Genomic DNA, 15,969 nt, shown 5'->3' on the forward strand with positions numbered 1-15,969 from the left:
TAAGAGATTTATTACTTCTGGGCACTTAAGGTAATCTTTCCAATCATTAGAGAATATCAGTAGTGAAATAAAAATTATTCTCTTTTAAAAAGAACCAGAAACAAATTCTAAAGTTAAAAATGTAGAATAAATGAAGTGAAAAATTTAACAGAGGGGCTCAAGAGCAGATTTTTTTTTTTTTTTTTTTTTTTTTTTTTTTTTTTGCGGGCCTCTCACTGTTGTGGCCTCTCCCATTGCGGAGCACAGGCTCTGGACGCGCAGGCCCAGCGGCCATGGCTCACGGGCCCAGCCGCTCCACGGCATGTGGGATCCTCTCGGATCGGGGCACAAACCCATGTCTCCTGCATCGGCAGGCGGACTCTCAACCACTGCGCCACCAGGGAAGCCCTCAAGAGCAGATTTGAACTGGCAAAAAAAAAAAGAATCAGTGAACTTGAAGTAGGTCAACTGAGACTATCCAGTCTAAGAAACAGAACAAAAAAGGAATACAGAAAGATGAACAGAGTCTCAGAGATCTATGAGACACAATCAAGCACACCAACTTAAACATAATAGGTGTCCCAGAAGGAGAAGAGAGAAGAGACATGAGCAGGAAGACTATTAGAAAAAGTAACAGCTGAAAACTTTCCAAATGTGATTCAAACACGTATATACAGGTACAGTACATACAAGAAACTCAATGAATTCTAGGTATAATAAACTGAAAGAAATCAATATTTAAACATATCATAATCAAACTGTTTAAAGACAAATATAAAATCCCCAAAGTAGCAAGAACAAAGCAACTTAGCTATAAAAGGGATCCTCTTAAGATTAACAGGTGATTTCTCATTAGAATCCATGAGGGTCAGACGGCAATACAGTGGCATTTTCAAAGCACTGAAAGAAGACTGTCAATCAAGAATTCTATATCCAGCAAAACTATCTTCAAAAATGAAGGAGAAATGAAGACATTCCCAGATGAACAAAAGTGTTCTGGCTTAGATAATATAATACATGTTCACTCTATTCAACCAGTAAGCTGCATGTATTCATGTAAGATTGTAGGGTGCTAGAACCTCCTGTTTCTCGTCCTGGGTGGTGGTTACTTTGTGACACTTCATTGAGCCATAAATTTATGTTTGTGCGCTCTTCCGTATGTGTGTTTTACATCATAGATTGAAAGAAAGAAAAAATACATGCTTTTTGATTGTTCACAAACAAAATTACTACTTTATATTTCCTACTTTAATTGCCCCAATGCAAATAACTATAGGGGACAGACCCAGAAACATGGTGAAATAACCTATTACCCTCTTCCATGCCTTTATTCCAACTCTCTCTGTGGCATGGAATATCCTCACTGTCAATTTCACTCAGTTCATCCCTACTCTTCCATTACCATTCACTGTCAAGGTTTACCACATCATAAAGATCAATTCATTCCAATGTCTGTCTCCCATATTATATGTGAACATTTTTAAGTGTAGAAACTGTACCAAAATATCTTCTTGGTATTCTCAATATGACTGTGCATAGCACATAGGAAGCATGGAATAGAGCCTTGAGGAATTCCCATATTATGGGAATAAATGAAGAAAGCCTAACTAACTAACACCACAAAAAGTGTATCACAACTGACCAAACTCAAAGGATTCCCTATAGAAGCAAATGTTAACCCTGAAGTGATAAGCAGGTTGGTATTTTTTAATACAATTAACCATCAAACTTCAAGAACTTTCAGTACAAAGTTCTGAAAAGATGAGGAAGAGAAACTGGGTATAGCTAGTCATTTCTGGGATGTCATGATTTTACTTTATGAGTAATATTAGAAGAGAACATATTATGATGAAAAATTTTGACAGTTCAAATCATGTCTAAATTAAGGAATTCATGATCCTTTCTCTAAAGTGCTACACAAATGATATCGAGACTACAGTGAAAAATCCTTCAACCCACACCCCTCCTCGGGCTTCACTGTGGAGGCCTCTGGGTGAGTTCAATCATTCCTGGAACTCAGTATAGACATTTATTTTGTCATTCATCTTTTTTGTTCCTATAATGTGCAAAAGATAGAACCCACCACTCGAAGGAAAACAGCGTGAGGTACATGGGCAGGAGACGGAGGTATCTGGTAAGAGATTTGAAATGCTCTGCAAAGGAGGAGCCCAACAAACCTGAAAAAGGAAGGCATCACCCAGGGAATTGCTGAGGCAGAAGACAAAGTCCTTCTTGGGGTGCTCAGGCACGGCCTGCACGATGCTGTTCTCCACCCAGACGGCATGCTTGGGGATGCTGTTGTGGTCTATTCCAGACCTACCATCGCTCTCGTAGAAAAAGAGCGTGCACCCTGAGGAAACAGAATGGGGGTCCGCGTGAGTATCTGGTGCTCATGCAACAAAAAAGTCTGTAGTGGAAACTGTTACTTGTGCCCTGTTACCAGGAAAGGGCTGGAAATGAGTGTGAAACCTAGGAAGTAAAGAGGATGGGGCCACGCTTGTACTAAGTCTTGGATGGGCTTGGATAGAGACTTTTTTTTTTTTAACTGAAGTATAGTTGATTAACAATGTTGTGTTAAGACTCTTAAATCAGTTTCGTCATTCGTGCCCTCAAGTTCTTTAAGATGTTACTTCCTGTTTTAGAATGTGACAGATATCCTCACAGGCATACGGGGGTCTGATGGCTCCTCTGGCCAGCGGTGGCTGTAAATTCAGCTCCTCAGGCCAGAACAGCAAGCACCGTTGAGTGAGGGCCGGCACCAGTTCTGTCCCACTGGAGTCCCTCCCAATATGTCTCACAGGATATGCAACCAGAGAACACAATTTTTTGGGTTTTTTGACTATGCCCTTGGAGAAAACAAAATATAACACTGGCTTTAGCTGCTTTCAGGATAAGGAAAGAAATGACAGACTTTTAGTCTCAGATCTTTTCTATAAAATGCTTTTCTAGAGATCAGCCATGTCCTTGTCCCTCCTGGAAGAGGAAATGCATGGCACACATATGAAGGCCTGGGGGAGGCCAGAGGCCTGGTCCACACTTAATTATACTGTGAAAACTAAATGAGACAGGAGCGATAGGAGCCTTTCCTACATTTGTGGCAAGGTGGGCTCAATAGATACCCTCCGTCATGGCCTACACGTGAGGCGCACTTTATTAGTAATTACTCACTGAGCACTTGCTCTCAAGTCATCATTTCAGGGGAAACCCGGGCCCAGCTTTCTGACTCTTTAACTTCAACATAAGCCACTTGGTCTGCCTTCAACATCTTTACCACAAGCTAGGGCCACCGTTTATGTGAATCACAAAGACTTCCAAGTACAATCTACTAGCCTGCAGTATGCACTTCTGTAAAGCAAATTTGTAACTGACAACACAGAATGATGGAGATCAATGGAAAAGTCACATGAGCGCAAAGGCGATTTTTCCCAGCCTGTAATATTTCACAAGAGCACGTAACAGCTGCTGGATGCAATGTCCCCCAGCACAGCAGCACGCAGCACGGTGGCACGCGAGGCCCACTCATTTCACAGTGTTTGCCTTCGTACAGCCTGACGGTGAGCTCTGCCTAAAAGTCTACTGCATGGTGTCCCTGAATTTCATGGTTTTATAACTATTGTCCTTGTCTCCATACTTCAGGAGTTTCAATTCCTCCTCTAATCCATTCAAGTTATATTCACTTTTTTTTCTTAAGGTTGTACGTTTTCTGTGATATTTCTTGTTGGAAATTAGGAATGTTATAAGAGTAATTTTAGTAGGGTTTTGTTTTCTATTTTTTTAAGTTTTGTAGTAATAAGTTGCTTACATATAATTTAATTATATACTTCTGGAATGTTCTGCCCCAACCCTATTTTTCTTATAATTCCTGTTATTTTGAAGATCTCATGTTTTTACAGACACATAGAGGTCACGTTCGGAATCATCTATACCTCCTCTTTCCATGTCTTAAGCTAACATAGATTCAGAGACACAAAAAGAAAAGAAGTGGAAAGGGGAGGCCCTTTACCTCCAAATCCGAGGTTCCTGAGGTGGGGCAATCTTGCTGAATGAGGGACCTTTGGTGAAGTCGGGAGACATTTTTGCTTGTCACAACTTGGGGGTGGGGAACAGAAGGAGGTGAGTAGCGGACAGGTATGCTGCTAAACATCCTACAATGCCCAGGACAGCCCTCATGACAAAGAATTATCCAGAAAATGTCAACAGGCCTTCTGTTGAGAAACCCTGCTCTAAATAATCCTTAGGAATAATATTACGCTAATGATGAACAGATCCTTAACAGAAAAAGAGCAACACAGCTTTACCATAGTTTGAGAACAGAGACTGAAGCCTATAGATAATTGATACGGGGCATCCACACGCTGAACATCTTATGTCTTCCCAAATTGCTGTTTTCATAATTTTTCAACTTCGGTTTACAATGCCCTGTGACAGTGGGTGGTTAAAAATCAGCTTGTACTCAATTATCTACATGTTCCAATTTTAAGACTAATGAGAAGCAGCAAATCTGGAAACCATGTGGTCCCTGGCAACAGGTTCATTTACCTTCATCTTCACTTGAACATAATCTGTATGCTTTTCAGTTGTGGATGGAGACACTCCAGAGATTAATTCTAAATAAAACCTTTTTTTGTAAAATTAATTATTCTGTCAAAAGTGAAAGAATCTTTGGAGAATTTTCTAGCCTACGGTTCCCAGGTACTCTGCTTTTCATTTCTCCATATCCAAGCCCAAGTCAGCAGCAAGCCCTGCCTTTGAGTGGCAAGGACAAGCCCCAAGTTTGTCAATATATAATGGGACCTGTCAGGAGTAAGAAGCAAAGGACTCGGCAGCTCTGTGCTCTGGGCCTGGATCCTGACAGATAGTGTCACTCAGATCTGGGTCACCAAGAAAGTGAAGCCTCCCTCCTCTAAAGGCTGTGTGGGCTGGGCATCCACACCTTGCCTCCCTTGATCATTTATTCTCTAAAGGAACAGCAGAAACAAACCAGCCCCCGCTTCCACGTCCCAAGTAAAAAATCACCTAATCATTTTTATTCTACGCCACTAACAGTGTCATTCTCATATTGAGTGTAAGAATCACCTGGGAAGCCTGTTTAAACCACAAATTCCGGGCCTGTCATGGGCTGAATTATATCCCCCCAAGTTCCCATGCCAAAGTCCTAACCCAGGGCCTCCGAATATGGTTGTATTTGGAGATAAGGTCTTTACAGAGGTAATTAAATTTAAACGAGGTCATAAGGGTGGGCCCTAATCCAATATGACTGCTGTCCTTATAAGAAGAGGGTATTTGGACATAGACAGGTACAGAGGGAGGATGTGAAGATACTAGAAGAAGACGGCCATTTGCAAGCCCAGGAGCGAGGCCTCAGAAAACACGAAATCTGATGACACCTTGATCTAAGACTTCTAGGCTCCAGGACTGTGAGAAAATAAAGTTCTTTTATTTAAGCCACCCAGTCTGTGGTACTTTGTTATAGCAGCTCTAGTACAGGGACTAATACAGGGCCCCACCTCCAAACTGTGAGATTCGGCAGGTAGGGATATAACCCAGGAAGCATCTCAGGTGACCGTGACTGCAGGTGGTCTTCTAATCATGTTGTTAAAAACTCAGCATTAGTTAACAAAATGAACAACAAGATGGGCTACTAAAGGGAACAGAGGTTGCAGCGTCCAGTGGTGTGGACATTTAGGGGAGGAGCAGAGAGCAGGGCCCCTCAGACATGACCTTGTAGTGCCTCTAAATTAAGCCAAGGCAGGTCCCGCGTGAGAAAGAACAGTAGCAGTTCTCCAAAATGCTCCCACAGAACGAACATCTGTGTTTCACAAGCAGAACCATGACATCAAATACACTTTTCCCAATTCACAATGGAAAACTAAAAGCAAAGTGTGCTGTGTGTATGTGTAAACTGATAGAATTTGCTCAAATTCAATGTTCCTATTTCCCATGTGTGTTCAAAATTTCATATGCACTTTATATAGACTATATTACGGTAGTTGATTTAGCACAGAAAATAAAATTTAAAGTTTAATATCAGTAATTCCTGTGATTTTCCACAGAAGATACCATGGCTGCCAGAATTTCACATCTATTCAAACTTTGAAACCACTAAGGTAGACTTTCCGAATGAGAAAAGGACATGAGAAAGAACCTGACTCTTCCTAAGACATCCTTGGAAGTGCAGCAACGAGATGAAATAACCCAGCAAGTCTTAAAAACTAGACATGAAGAGAAAGACAGCATCCCACCCTAAACATGCAGCAACGTTAGACACACAGGCCCTTGGCAGTAGGGGAAGCTACCCTGCACTGGCTGTCAAGAGGAAAGACTCCTCTATGGGGCAGCTGGTTGTTCCCTAAAACACACAACCCCCTTTCTTCTGCAGTAATAGAAACCCCAGTGCTCAGCCGGGCCCGTCCCTGCCTCCCTTGCAGCTAGGCTGGACTCATTTCTGGCCAATGTGATGGAAGCAGAAGAGATGCAATTTCCAGGTTGTACCCTCAGTGCAGAGGGATACACCCTCCACTTCCCCCATTTTTCTGCTGGAACCTGGACCCGCTGGTGAGCTATCCTAATCATTCAGACTAACACAATGCTCTAGGGACAGTCAAGCAAGGACAAAAGGAATTCTGGCTTCTGGGTGACTTAACAGCAAAGAGTCAGCCCATCACTCTTAGACGCTCCACCTCTGCTAGATGGAAGGGAAATAAAGTTCTGTCTTGCCTGAGGCACTGTCATTGTGGGTCTCAGTGACATGCAGCAAGACCTATGGTCTAATTAACATGCTCCCTTTCTGATTTACCAGGTACTGAAGCAACAGCTGGCAGCATTAGTAACGGGGGCCACCCAAGCCCTGCTTGGCCCTGGGGGGTTTAAACCACCACACAGAGCTCTAGGCTGTTCCATGCCTCTAGGATTGGTTGCTCCACGCCAGCCACAGCTGGTGAAATCCAGTATCAGATGGAGTCATGGGTGCACCACGCCAGCCGAGCCCAGGCTGCTTCCTCCTGGATCCATCCTTCATGCTCATTAACCTGTCTAACCTATCCTGCCATGTACTGACCCTGCTTCAAATCCAGCTTGTGTCAAAGATTCTAAGCGGTCTTGAGAAGTGTTTTTCTTTTCAAGACACAGAGCTCACACATGTGTTACAATTTCTACACTACCAAGATATATGCAGACGTGCAAAAATACGTATACATACTTCTAAAGTGTGTGTAAAGCGATTATGAATAGCAAGACTTAAATGTATTATGCTTACTAATGAAAAGAAAGACAATGGTATATAGATATACCATTGTGTATAGATATCTATATACATGTATATAGATATATGTCTATACATATACACACACTCAAATATTCAAATGGTATATAGATATACCATTGTATATAGATGTCTATATACATGTATATAGATATATACCTATACATATACACACACTCAAATATTCAAATGGTATATAGATATACCATTGTATATAGATGTCTATATACATGTATATAGATATATGTCTATACATATACACACACTCAAATATTCAAATGGTATATAGATATACCATTGTATATAGATGTCTATATACATGTATATAGATATGTCTATACATATACACACTCAAATATTCAAATGGTATATAGATATACCATTGTATATAGATGTCTATATACATGTATATAGATATGTCTATACATATACACACACTCAAATATTCAAATGGTATATAGATATACCATTGTATATAGATGTCTATATACATGTATATAGATATATGTCTATACATATACACACACTCAAATATTCAAATGGTATATAGATATACCATTGTATATAGATGTCTATATACATGTATATAGATATATGTCTATACATATACACACACTCAAATATTCAAATGGTATATAGATATACCATTGTATATAGATGTCTATATACACGTATATAGATATATGTCTATACATATACACACACTCAAAATTCAAATGGTATATAGATATACCATTGTATATAGATGTCTATATACACGTATATAGATATGTCTATACATATACACACACTCAAATATTCAAATGGTATATAGATATACCATTGTATATAGATATCTATATACATGTATATAGATATATGTCTATACATATACACACACTCAAATATTCAAATGGTATATAGATATACCATTGTATATAGATATCTATATACATGTATATAGATATATGTCTATACATATACACACACTCAAATATTCAAATGGTATATAGATATACCATTGTATATAGATGTCTATATACATGTATATAGATATATGTCTATACATATACACACACTCAAATATTCAAAGTCTGACCATAAAACAGTGACTTTTTCACAAACATAGATGGCTCAGACATTCCATTAAGCACTGGGTTGAACCCTATGAAATTAGCAATATTCCATCATTTTTTACCCCCCAAATAAGATTCAAACCAGTGATTTTTTTCCCTCCAAAACAGTCACTTCGGGAGGCACATGTTTTGGAATGATTCCAAAAAAATATTCTTTTGGAACTCAAGCCTTTCAAACTGTCAGGAGAACCAGCTGTATACATGAGAAAACTAGACGAGAGGCTCCAATAGCTTAACTGTGAAACAGTCAAGAAAATAAAACATTGGTGGGAAAGGAAAATGGGGAGTGGCTAATCAAGGGACATAAAGTTTCAGCTAGATAGGATGATTACGTTCTAGGGGTGCTGTACAACTGCGTGCCTTAGTCAACAGCACTGTAACGTACACCTAAAAATATGCTAAGAAGGTAGATCTCACGTTAAGTATTCTTACCACCACAAAATACGTTTTGCCATTAGCAAAACAGAAATAGAAATTCCTATTTAAAATAGGAAATAGAGATTTCTTATTTTAAGGTTGAATTTCCACGTAATTGGGAAACATCATTTGCGCAGGCGCACCGCGGAGCACAGGATGTACCCACCCGGCACTGCAGGAAGCATGCTCCCTCTCTCACCTTTCAAGGACACCCAATACTGCTTCCACTTCCGCCGGGTGGCCGACTCCACCTTCTTGTTCTTCTTGTGCACCAGGAAGTTCTTGACTGCCAGGGCCCCGGCCTTACGCACTGTGCCCTGCGCGGCCGTGAGCAGGATGTCGGACCGGCCCGGGGAGCTTAGGGTGCCGCTGCTCTGCTCGTCGCTGTGCGCCGAGCCCGCCTCCTCCAGGCTCTCGCTGTTGGTGGTGCTCATCTCCAGCTCCCGTCGGAAGTTCTCGTACACCCCCTGGCGGGCTGCATCCCCGGTGGAGCTGCTGCCGCTGTCGCTGCCTACAAAGGCGCGGCCGGTGGGGGGAGAGTAGCTGGAGTTGGTGGCATTGGATCGCCTGGACAGGAGGTCCGTGTCGGTGGTGGCCCCTTCGATCCCACTGTCGGCAAACTCGCTACCCTCGCCCGCGTTAACATCCTTGGGAGCCAAAAGGGAGGAAAAAAGAAGACATGCATCATGCAGGGAAGTAACCCAGGGGCTCCTGTCGGTCCAGCCAGGGGCGGTGTAGCTGCAGGTAACCTACAGGGCATGGCTGCTCCCAACCTCTCCTGGACCAATTACTCCTCAACCCCCTGACCCGCACCAACCCAACTTGCCTGCAGAGCAGCTCAGGAAAACCATGAAGCTGCCCCGGTATGAATGCCAACAATTTGGAATGTTCAAGAAAAGCTTTCTTAAAAAGCAAGCAAGATTTCCAAAAACCTATCAATTACCTGACTTAGGTAATTAGGTAATCGGCAAATCAGCTATGGAGATGCTCTCACTGCCCTGCTCAGTGAGCTCGGCACCCTCACCCTCATCAGCCTGCCTGGAGCTCCAGGAAATGCTGCTGGCTGATGAGTTATTCCAGAGGTAGGGGGTTCCAAGGGATAATGAAGTCTTTACTGATAACTTTTTTTTTTTTTTTTAAACAAAGGGCCTAGTGAGGAGTCTATTCTATAATCTGGTGACTAAAAAGATAACTAGTGTGCCACCTCACCCACTCACCCAGCAAGGACCCACAGCCCAGGAGCAGGGAAGAGTCCTCAGGCTCCAATCAGCTTCGCTTCTTGAAAACAAGCAGCTTCTCACTCCACATTGAGCTAAAAAAGTCTGTGGGGCTCACAGCTCCAATGCAGGCTCTCCAATTACCTTGCCCTTTCAAAGCTGGGATGCTAGGAGCCCGATGCAAGCTACTCACCACCCCTGGGCCAAGTGACAGCTTGGGGCACTGCCAAGATGCAGCGGGTATCATTTCCCAGTTTAAAAACATTTGGAACTTCCAAAGCACTGCCCCTGCTCGCACGTTGAACATTTCCGGGACAGGCGGATCTGTTCTTGAATCAGAATCTTAATTGCTCTGAAGTGCTAAAGGCATTTCCATAAACAATGATTAAATAATGGTAGTCATCAAGGGAGGATAATGACAGCAGTACTGGACAGCACAGCTTGACAGTTTCATGGATAAGAAATTAGACTGGTTTTTCTCAAAGGGAGAGAATCGGAAAGTGAGTCTGACATAGGAAGAGATGGCAAAGTAATATGTGGTTTGGGGGCTTAACCACTTGTTAAGCCCTTAGTCTCATAAATAGTTAATTATGGTTTGAAAATGTAAAAACTAACGGGCTATTCCGATTGCCATATAAATCAATGCTTTGCGTTCAAATCTCTGATGAGAGGCAATGGCGGGGTAGCGGACTGAGCCAAGCCACAGACTAATGTCATCCTGCACGAGGCCCAAACAGGTGTTGTGCCCAGGTCTCCGCACATCTCACCTGGTCAATTCTAAGTTAGGGCCCTCAGAGTTCACTTGCGTCATGAACAGGTCCTAAGTGAGCAACTTAAAATGGGCATAGCCAGACATGAAAACAAGCAAAGGAGACACAGAAAGACAAATACTGTATGACTGACTTCTATGTGGAATGTAAAAATGTAAAACTCACAGAACCAGAGGGTAGAATGGTGGTTGCCAGAGGCTGAGGGCCCAGGGAAATGGGGAGACATTGGTTAAGGTTACAGACTTTTAGTTACTATAATAAGTTCTGGGGATCTGATATACAGCCTGATGACTCTAGTTAAGGATACCATGTTGTATCCTTGAAATTTGCTAGGAAAGTAGATCATAAGTGTTCTCACCACAAAAGAAAGAAAGAGAGAGAGAGAGATAAAGGAAGGAAGGGAGGGAGGGAGGAAGGGGTAATTATGTGAGTGATGGATATGTTAATTAACTTGATTTTGGTAATCACTTCACACTATATACATATATTAAATCATCACATTGTACACCTTCAAAAAAACACGAAAACACACAACAAGGAGTACAGTGTGCAAAGGGTAGAAATTTGACAGTGGAAAAACCTGGCAAATACCACCTCGGCCAAGAGCTCAAGGTTAACTGGGTGTGTGGTATATGGGAACCCTTTCTACTATCTTTGCAATGTTTACGTAATTCTAAAGCTGTTCTCAAATAAAAAGTTTATTTTGAAAAAAGAAAAGAGGGGCTTCCCTGGTGGCGCAGTGGTTGAGAATCTGCCTGCCAACGCAGGGGACACAGGTTCGAGCCCTGGTCTGGGAAGATCCCACATGCCACGGAGCAACCGGGCCCGTGAGCCACAATTACTGAGCCTGCACGTCCGTAGCCTGTGCTCCGCAACAAGAGAGGCTGCGATAGTGAGAGGCCCAAGCACTGCAATGAAGAGGGGCCCCCGCTCGCTGCAACTGGAGAAAGCCCTCGCACAAAAACGAAGACCCAACACAGCCAAAAATAAATAAATAAATTTATTAATTTTTTTAAAAAAACAGTAAAAAAAATTTTTTTGAACAAAAAAAGAGAAGAAACAAGGAGGAGGTAAGAAGGGACATAGTAGCAGGAAGTGGTTAAGCTAGTTTCTAAGGACCAACGACATTTGCAATGGAGTTTAGGTCCCTGGGATGTAGAGGGACTCAAGAGTGTCAAAGAAACCATGGATGCGGCTCAGACGCAGACCCTGTGACTGTTGGTTCTGTCACTTGGCATCTGCTGTCCTGCCTGTTACCCGCCACCAATGGTCATCAAGGACCCAGATCTAGTAGGTCAAAGTCCTCTATACAAACAGGAGAGTGCTGTTACCAACGGACATTTCTCTCTGGCAAGGACATTAACAATACATATCCCTTGTGATCTAATAAGTAAATTTGGCCATCACTGATAATTCAAGATAACCATGGGTCGTGGGAGATGCGGAGTTTGTGGGATTCTCACCAAGATCTGGATTCATTGCCACACGCCTCAGTCCTTCTCTGGAGGAAGTGACAAAATCAGCTATAAACTCGCCTCAAAAATGAAAAAAGATGAGCTGCTCCTCTGTCAGACAGGTAGAGATCAGCTACACAGGTATACTCTCTAGGTCATAAGAGAAAGACTTCAGAACAAAAAGGAGAAATTAATTCCAGGCATCTGGTAATTCCCAGAGCTCTGGAACAGGAAGGAACCTTACAAAACCATCCCCTTGGTGAATGCATGGAGATGCTGAGGCTCAGCAAGTCACAAGTCTGGGGCTTCCCTGGTGGCGCAGTGGTTGAGAGTCCGCCTACCGATGCACGGGACACGGGTTCGTGCCCCCGTCCGGGAAGATCCCACATGCCGTGGAGCTGCTGGGCCTGTGAGCCGTGGCGGCTGAGCCTGTGCTCCGCAACGGGAGAGACCACAACAGTGAGAGGCCCGTGTACATCAAAAAAAAAAAAAAAAAAGAAAGTCACAAGTCTGGCAGGTGGCAGATTGGAGGTTGGAGCCCATGCCTCCAACGACCTTTTCCACTCGACAAGATGGCCCCATGGCTCAGCGGCAGGGCGCACCTGACTGGATCCTGTCTCAATAATCAACTCCATGCCTTCCCCTCTGTTTTTCAACAGTGTCCCTTCTAGGTTTTCCCAGTACAACTGAGTGACTGTGCATCTATATGCCTTGACTTTCCCGGCAAAGAGCTCAGACTCAAAAGTGGATGGAAGGAGAAAGAGGAGATGAAAAAGAAGATGAGGGAAACAGAGGCAGAGACTGAAGAGGCATGTCTCTTAACAGTCTACTACATCCCCACACACCATGAACTCCTACAGAATGCCTTGATGTCTCTACTGAAACTAAGAGTTGAGGCCTCAACAGACACTCAGCTCTTTGTCAGACTTGAACACGTGCTCATGCCAACTGACACTGCAAAAAACCCTGCAATGGCCCGGGCTGCGTATATTCAACTCTGGGACGACCATTAAACCGAACAAAGAAATGATTACTCCAGGTAAGAGGCCTGCTGGCCCCAGCTGAGCTGGCACGCTTTGGGAGCGTAACCACTGGAGAATGCTCCCCCCGTCTGTGATCCAAGCCAGCTCCAACCTGTTTCCACAGTGGTTAAGCAGACTAAGTGGTACACATCCTCCCACTGATATGTGACCCAACCTGTCCAGAAACAGATGGTGGCTGCCCAGCTCTGGCCTCTATTTGGTCATGAAGCTTGGGATGTGCCAAGTACCCAGAAACCCTTGCTCCAGCATCGTGGGAAATGATGTCCACCCAGCCAGAGGCATTACTCAACACCTGAATGGTCGACGGGGCTCCACATCCCCTACACCTTGAGTGTGGGAGACAGTCGTCTACAGCAGGGCTCCAGATGCCTAAGTGCCACACGAGAATTACAAGTTTATGGGTCTCAGAATCTCTAGAACAAACCAAAGACAGATACACTGATGTAGAGGCACTAAGTTCACACACTGAAAGACGGCTCCAAGGCTGCATCCTACATGCCCATCCTTCTCAAATGGCAGGACGCATACCACTGTGATAGGGTTTCCAAAGGCTCAGAAGAAAGACAGCATCATTGTGATGCAAACACTCCTGGTGCATCTTTCCAGAGGGTTCCTCCTCCTACCGACCTCCATCTCAAGGACACTTCACACCTGAGAAACGTGATTCGCCCCATACTTAAAAGCCCCTGTCAACCAACCACCCCACTCTTCCAGCGGCAAGAAATCCAGATGATCAACCCCAGGGAAAATTCCCACGGGAGCGAGCCCAGCAGGCTTTATTGCAAATGCAAGGTATGTTCCTTCTTATCTAGTTAGATGTCTTAGTGTACGATCAGTCCTACAATATTTAACCAAATACCGAAATTTAAAGCAAAAGTCAGAGGAGATCGAGGGAAATGGTAAGACCCTAGCTAGACAGAGAAATAACTCCCAACATGGTACATGATCCAGCCAAAGATTTCCTAAAAATAGCTCAAAATAAACTCCCCATGTTAGAACCACTCCACTGAAGAGGCTTCCAGTTATAAACAACATTCATGGAATACAGAGGCTCTTAAATCCTGCTCTCCCTGGACAAGTCCTTCCAAGCCAGATCCTTTGAGCACTCACCGATTTCTATTTCACTGGCAGTTTCCCAGCATGAATGCATGCACTTTCCCACTGGATGCACAAGTGGCCAGATGTTGCCCAAAACATTCGACAGCTGCCAGGCAAGAGTTTTCTTTGTCATTTTAGCCAGGCAGCAAATGCTTAAGTGAGCTCTGGTACTAAAGTGGAGGCAGCAAGAGGTAAATTCAAAGGCTGTTTTCACTGCCTTGAAAACTGGAGGGTCACCCAGCATGAACATAGGCTAAAGACACATTGTGGCAAAGGCTCAAGTTGTTTCCACCCAGGGAATTTAGAAAGACTCTGAGGGACAGGTTTGCTGTGCTAATGGTGTGTGAACACAATATTGAAGGGCTAATTAGCCACAAAGTTCAAGGGCCCTGGGACAAGTCAGGGACCAGGAGGATCAATTGGCAACTTGTAGTTACAAGTCGAATGCAGTTAGAAACTGTTACGTTGGTCACTTGTTTAATTTCCCGTTGAATCCAGCTTTGCTTCAACACACCTGTATAGAGAAGGTAAACACAGAAGAGAAGAGTTCACAGAATTTCAATGGGGGGGAGGAGATTTTTTTTTTTTTTTTTTTGGCCATGCCACGAGGCATGCGGGATCTTAATTCCCCAACCAGGGATAGAACCCGTGCCCCCTGCAGTGGACATATGGATTCTTAACCACTGAGCCACCAGGGAAGTCCCTGGGGGAGGAGATTTTGACCTGCAGAAGCCTTGAATTAGAACAATTTCTGCCTCATTAAATTCTAAAATATTCCCCCCTCTGGCTTATCATCTTCATCTTATCCCCAAAATCTAAGGACTCTCCTCCGCCACACATGCACACACATAAGCACTCTCTTTGGTTTCCAACGTTCTCTCCTTGGTACGCTCAGTACTATACTGTACTACACTCTTAGTACACCCTCCCGTGGTAATCTCAATACAGCAAATGTCATGTCTGGGCAACTTATTTTGAACCAATCCACGCCTCAGTTTCCTCACCTGTATAATGGGAATAGCAACAATATTTTCTTTGTAAGACACTTTGTAAGATGTGAGATTCAGGTAACACAAGTTTCTAGAACGGTGCCCAGCACACAGTACCTGCACAAGCGTGTTAACTCTAATTACTGTCATGTCCATCCTCAGCCTTACTTACATCTCAGCCCAAGGAGAGAAGACGCTGCCTGACCTCACTTACTAGCTTCCTGCATTAACATGAAAGAATGGGCGTTGCTGAGGAACTTGGGAAAAACCAGGTCTCATGGGAAAAATACACAGGCCCACCAAGGCTGGTGCGAGCCAATGTAATCCCCTTGAATTATTTTCACATTCGCAAAACTGCACAATAGACTAAGAAAAGGATGTTTCCTATGCTGTAAGTAACTGCGAGGTTCTGCTACTAATAATTGCCATTCTTGATTTACAGAAGTATTGCAGTATCCATTTGCCATCACTGTAAGGTTTTGTTTCTTTCCTCTCTCTACACAAATAGCCACTGCCATTTTGAATTTTTGATGCTGAAGTTTGTAAACTGTACCTCTTGGCTAAGGCTAAGAGTTTAGCCTCTTTACATGGGTCCCAGCTCCCTTTGAGACATTTCTAAAACCCTG

At 43.4% G+C, this 15,969-nt stretch overlaps 1 protein-coding gene across 5 annotated transcripts in view; it reads right to left on the reverse strand.

The window, feature by feature from the left end:
* TIAM1 (TIAM Rac1 associated GEF 1) overlaps positions 1 to 15,969 on the reverse strand; it is a 418,422-nt gene that overhangs the window by 114,654 nt on the left and 287,799 nt on the right. For all 5 annotated transcript variants that reach the window (XM_067034989.1, XM_067034986.1, XM_059065645.2 and 2 more), the window contains 2 exons: positions 8,972 to 9,419; positions 2,157 to 2,329 (listed from right to left, as the gene is read on the reverse strand). In XM_067034989.1, the coding sequence (XP_066891090.1) occupies positions 2,157 to 2,329; positions 8,972 to 9,419 (621 nt within the window). The remainder of the gene's footprint in view (positions 1 to 2,156; positions 2,330 to 8,971; positions 9,420 to 15,969) is intronic.

Source organism: Kogia breviceps, chromosome 5 (genome assembly GCF_026419965.1).
Source record: "Kogia breviceps isolate mKogBre1 chromosome 5, mKogBre1 haplotype 1, whole genome shotgun sequence".
Lineage (NCBI taxonomy): Eukaryota > Metazoa > Chordata > Mammalia > Artiodactyla > Physeteridae > Kogia > Kogia breviceps.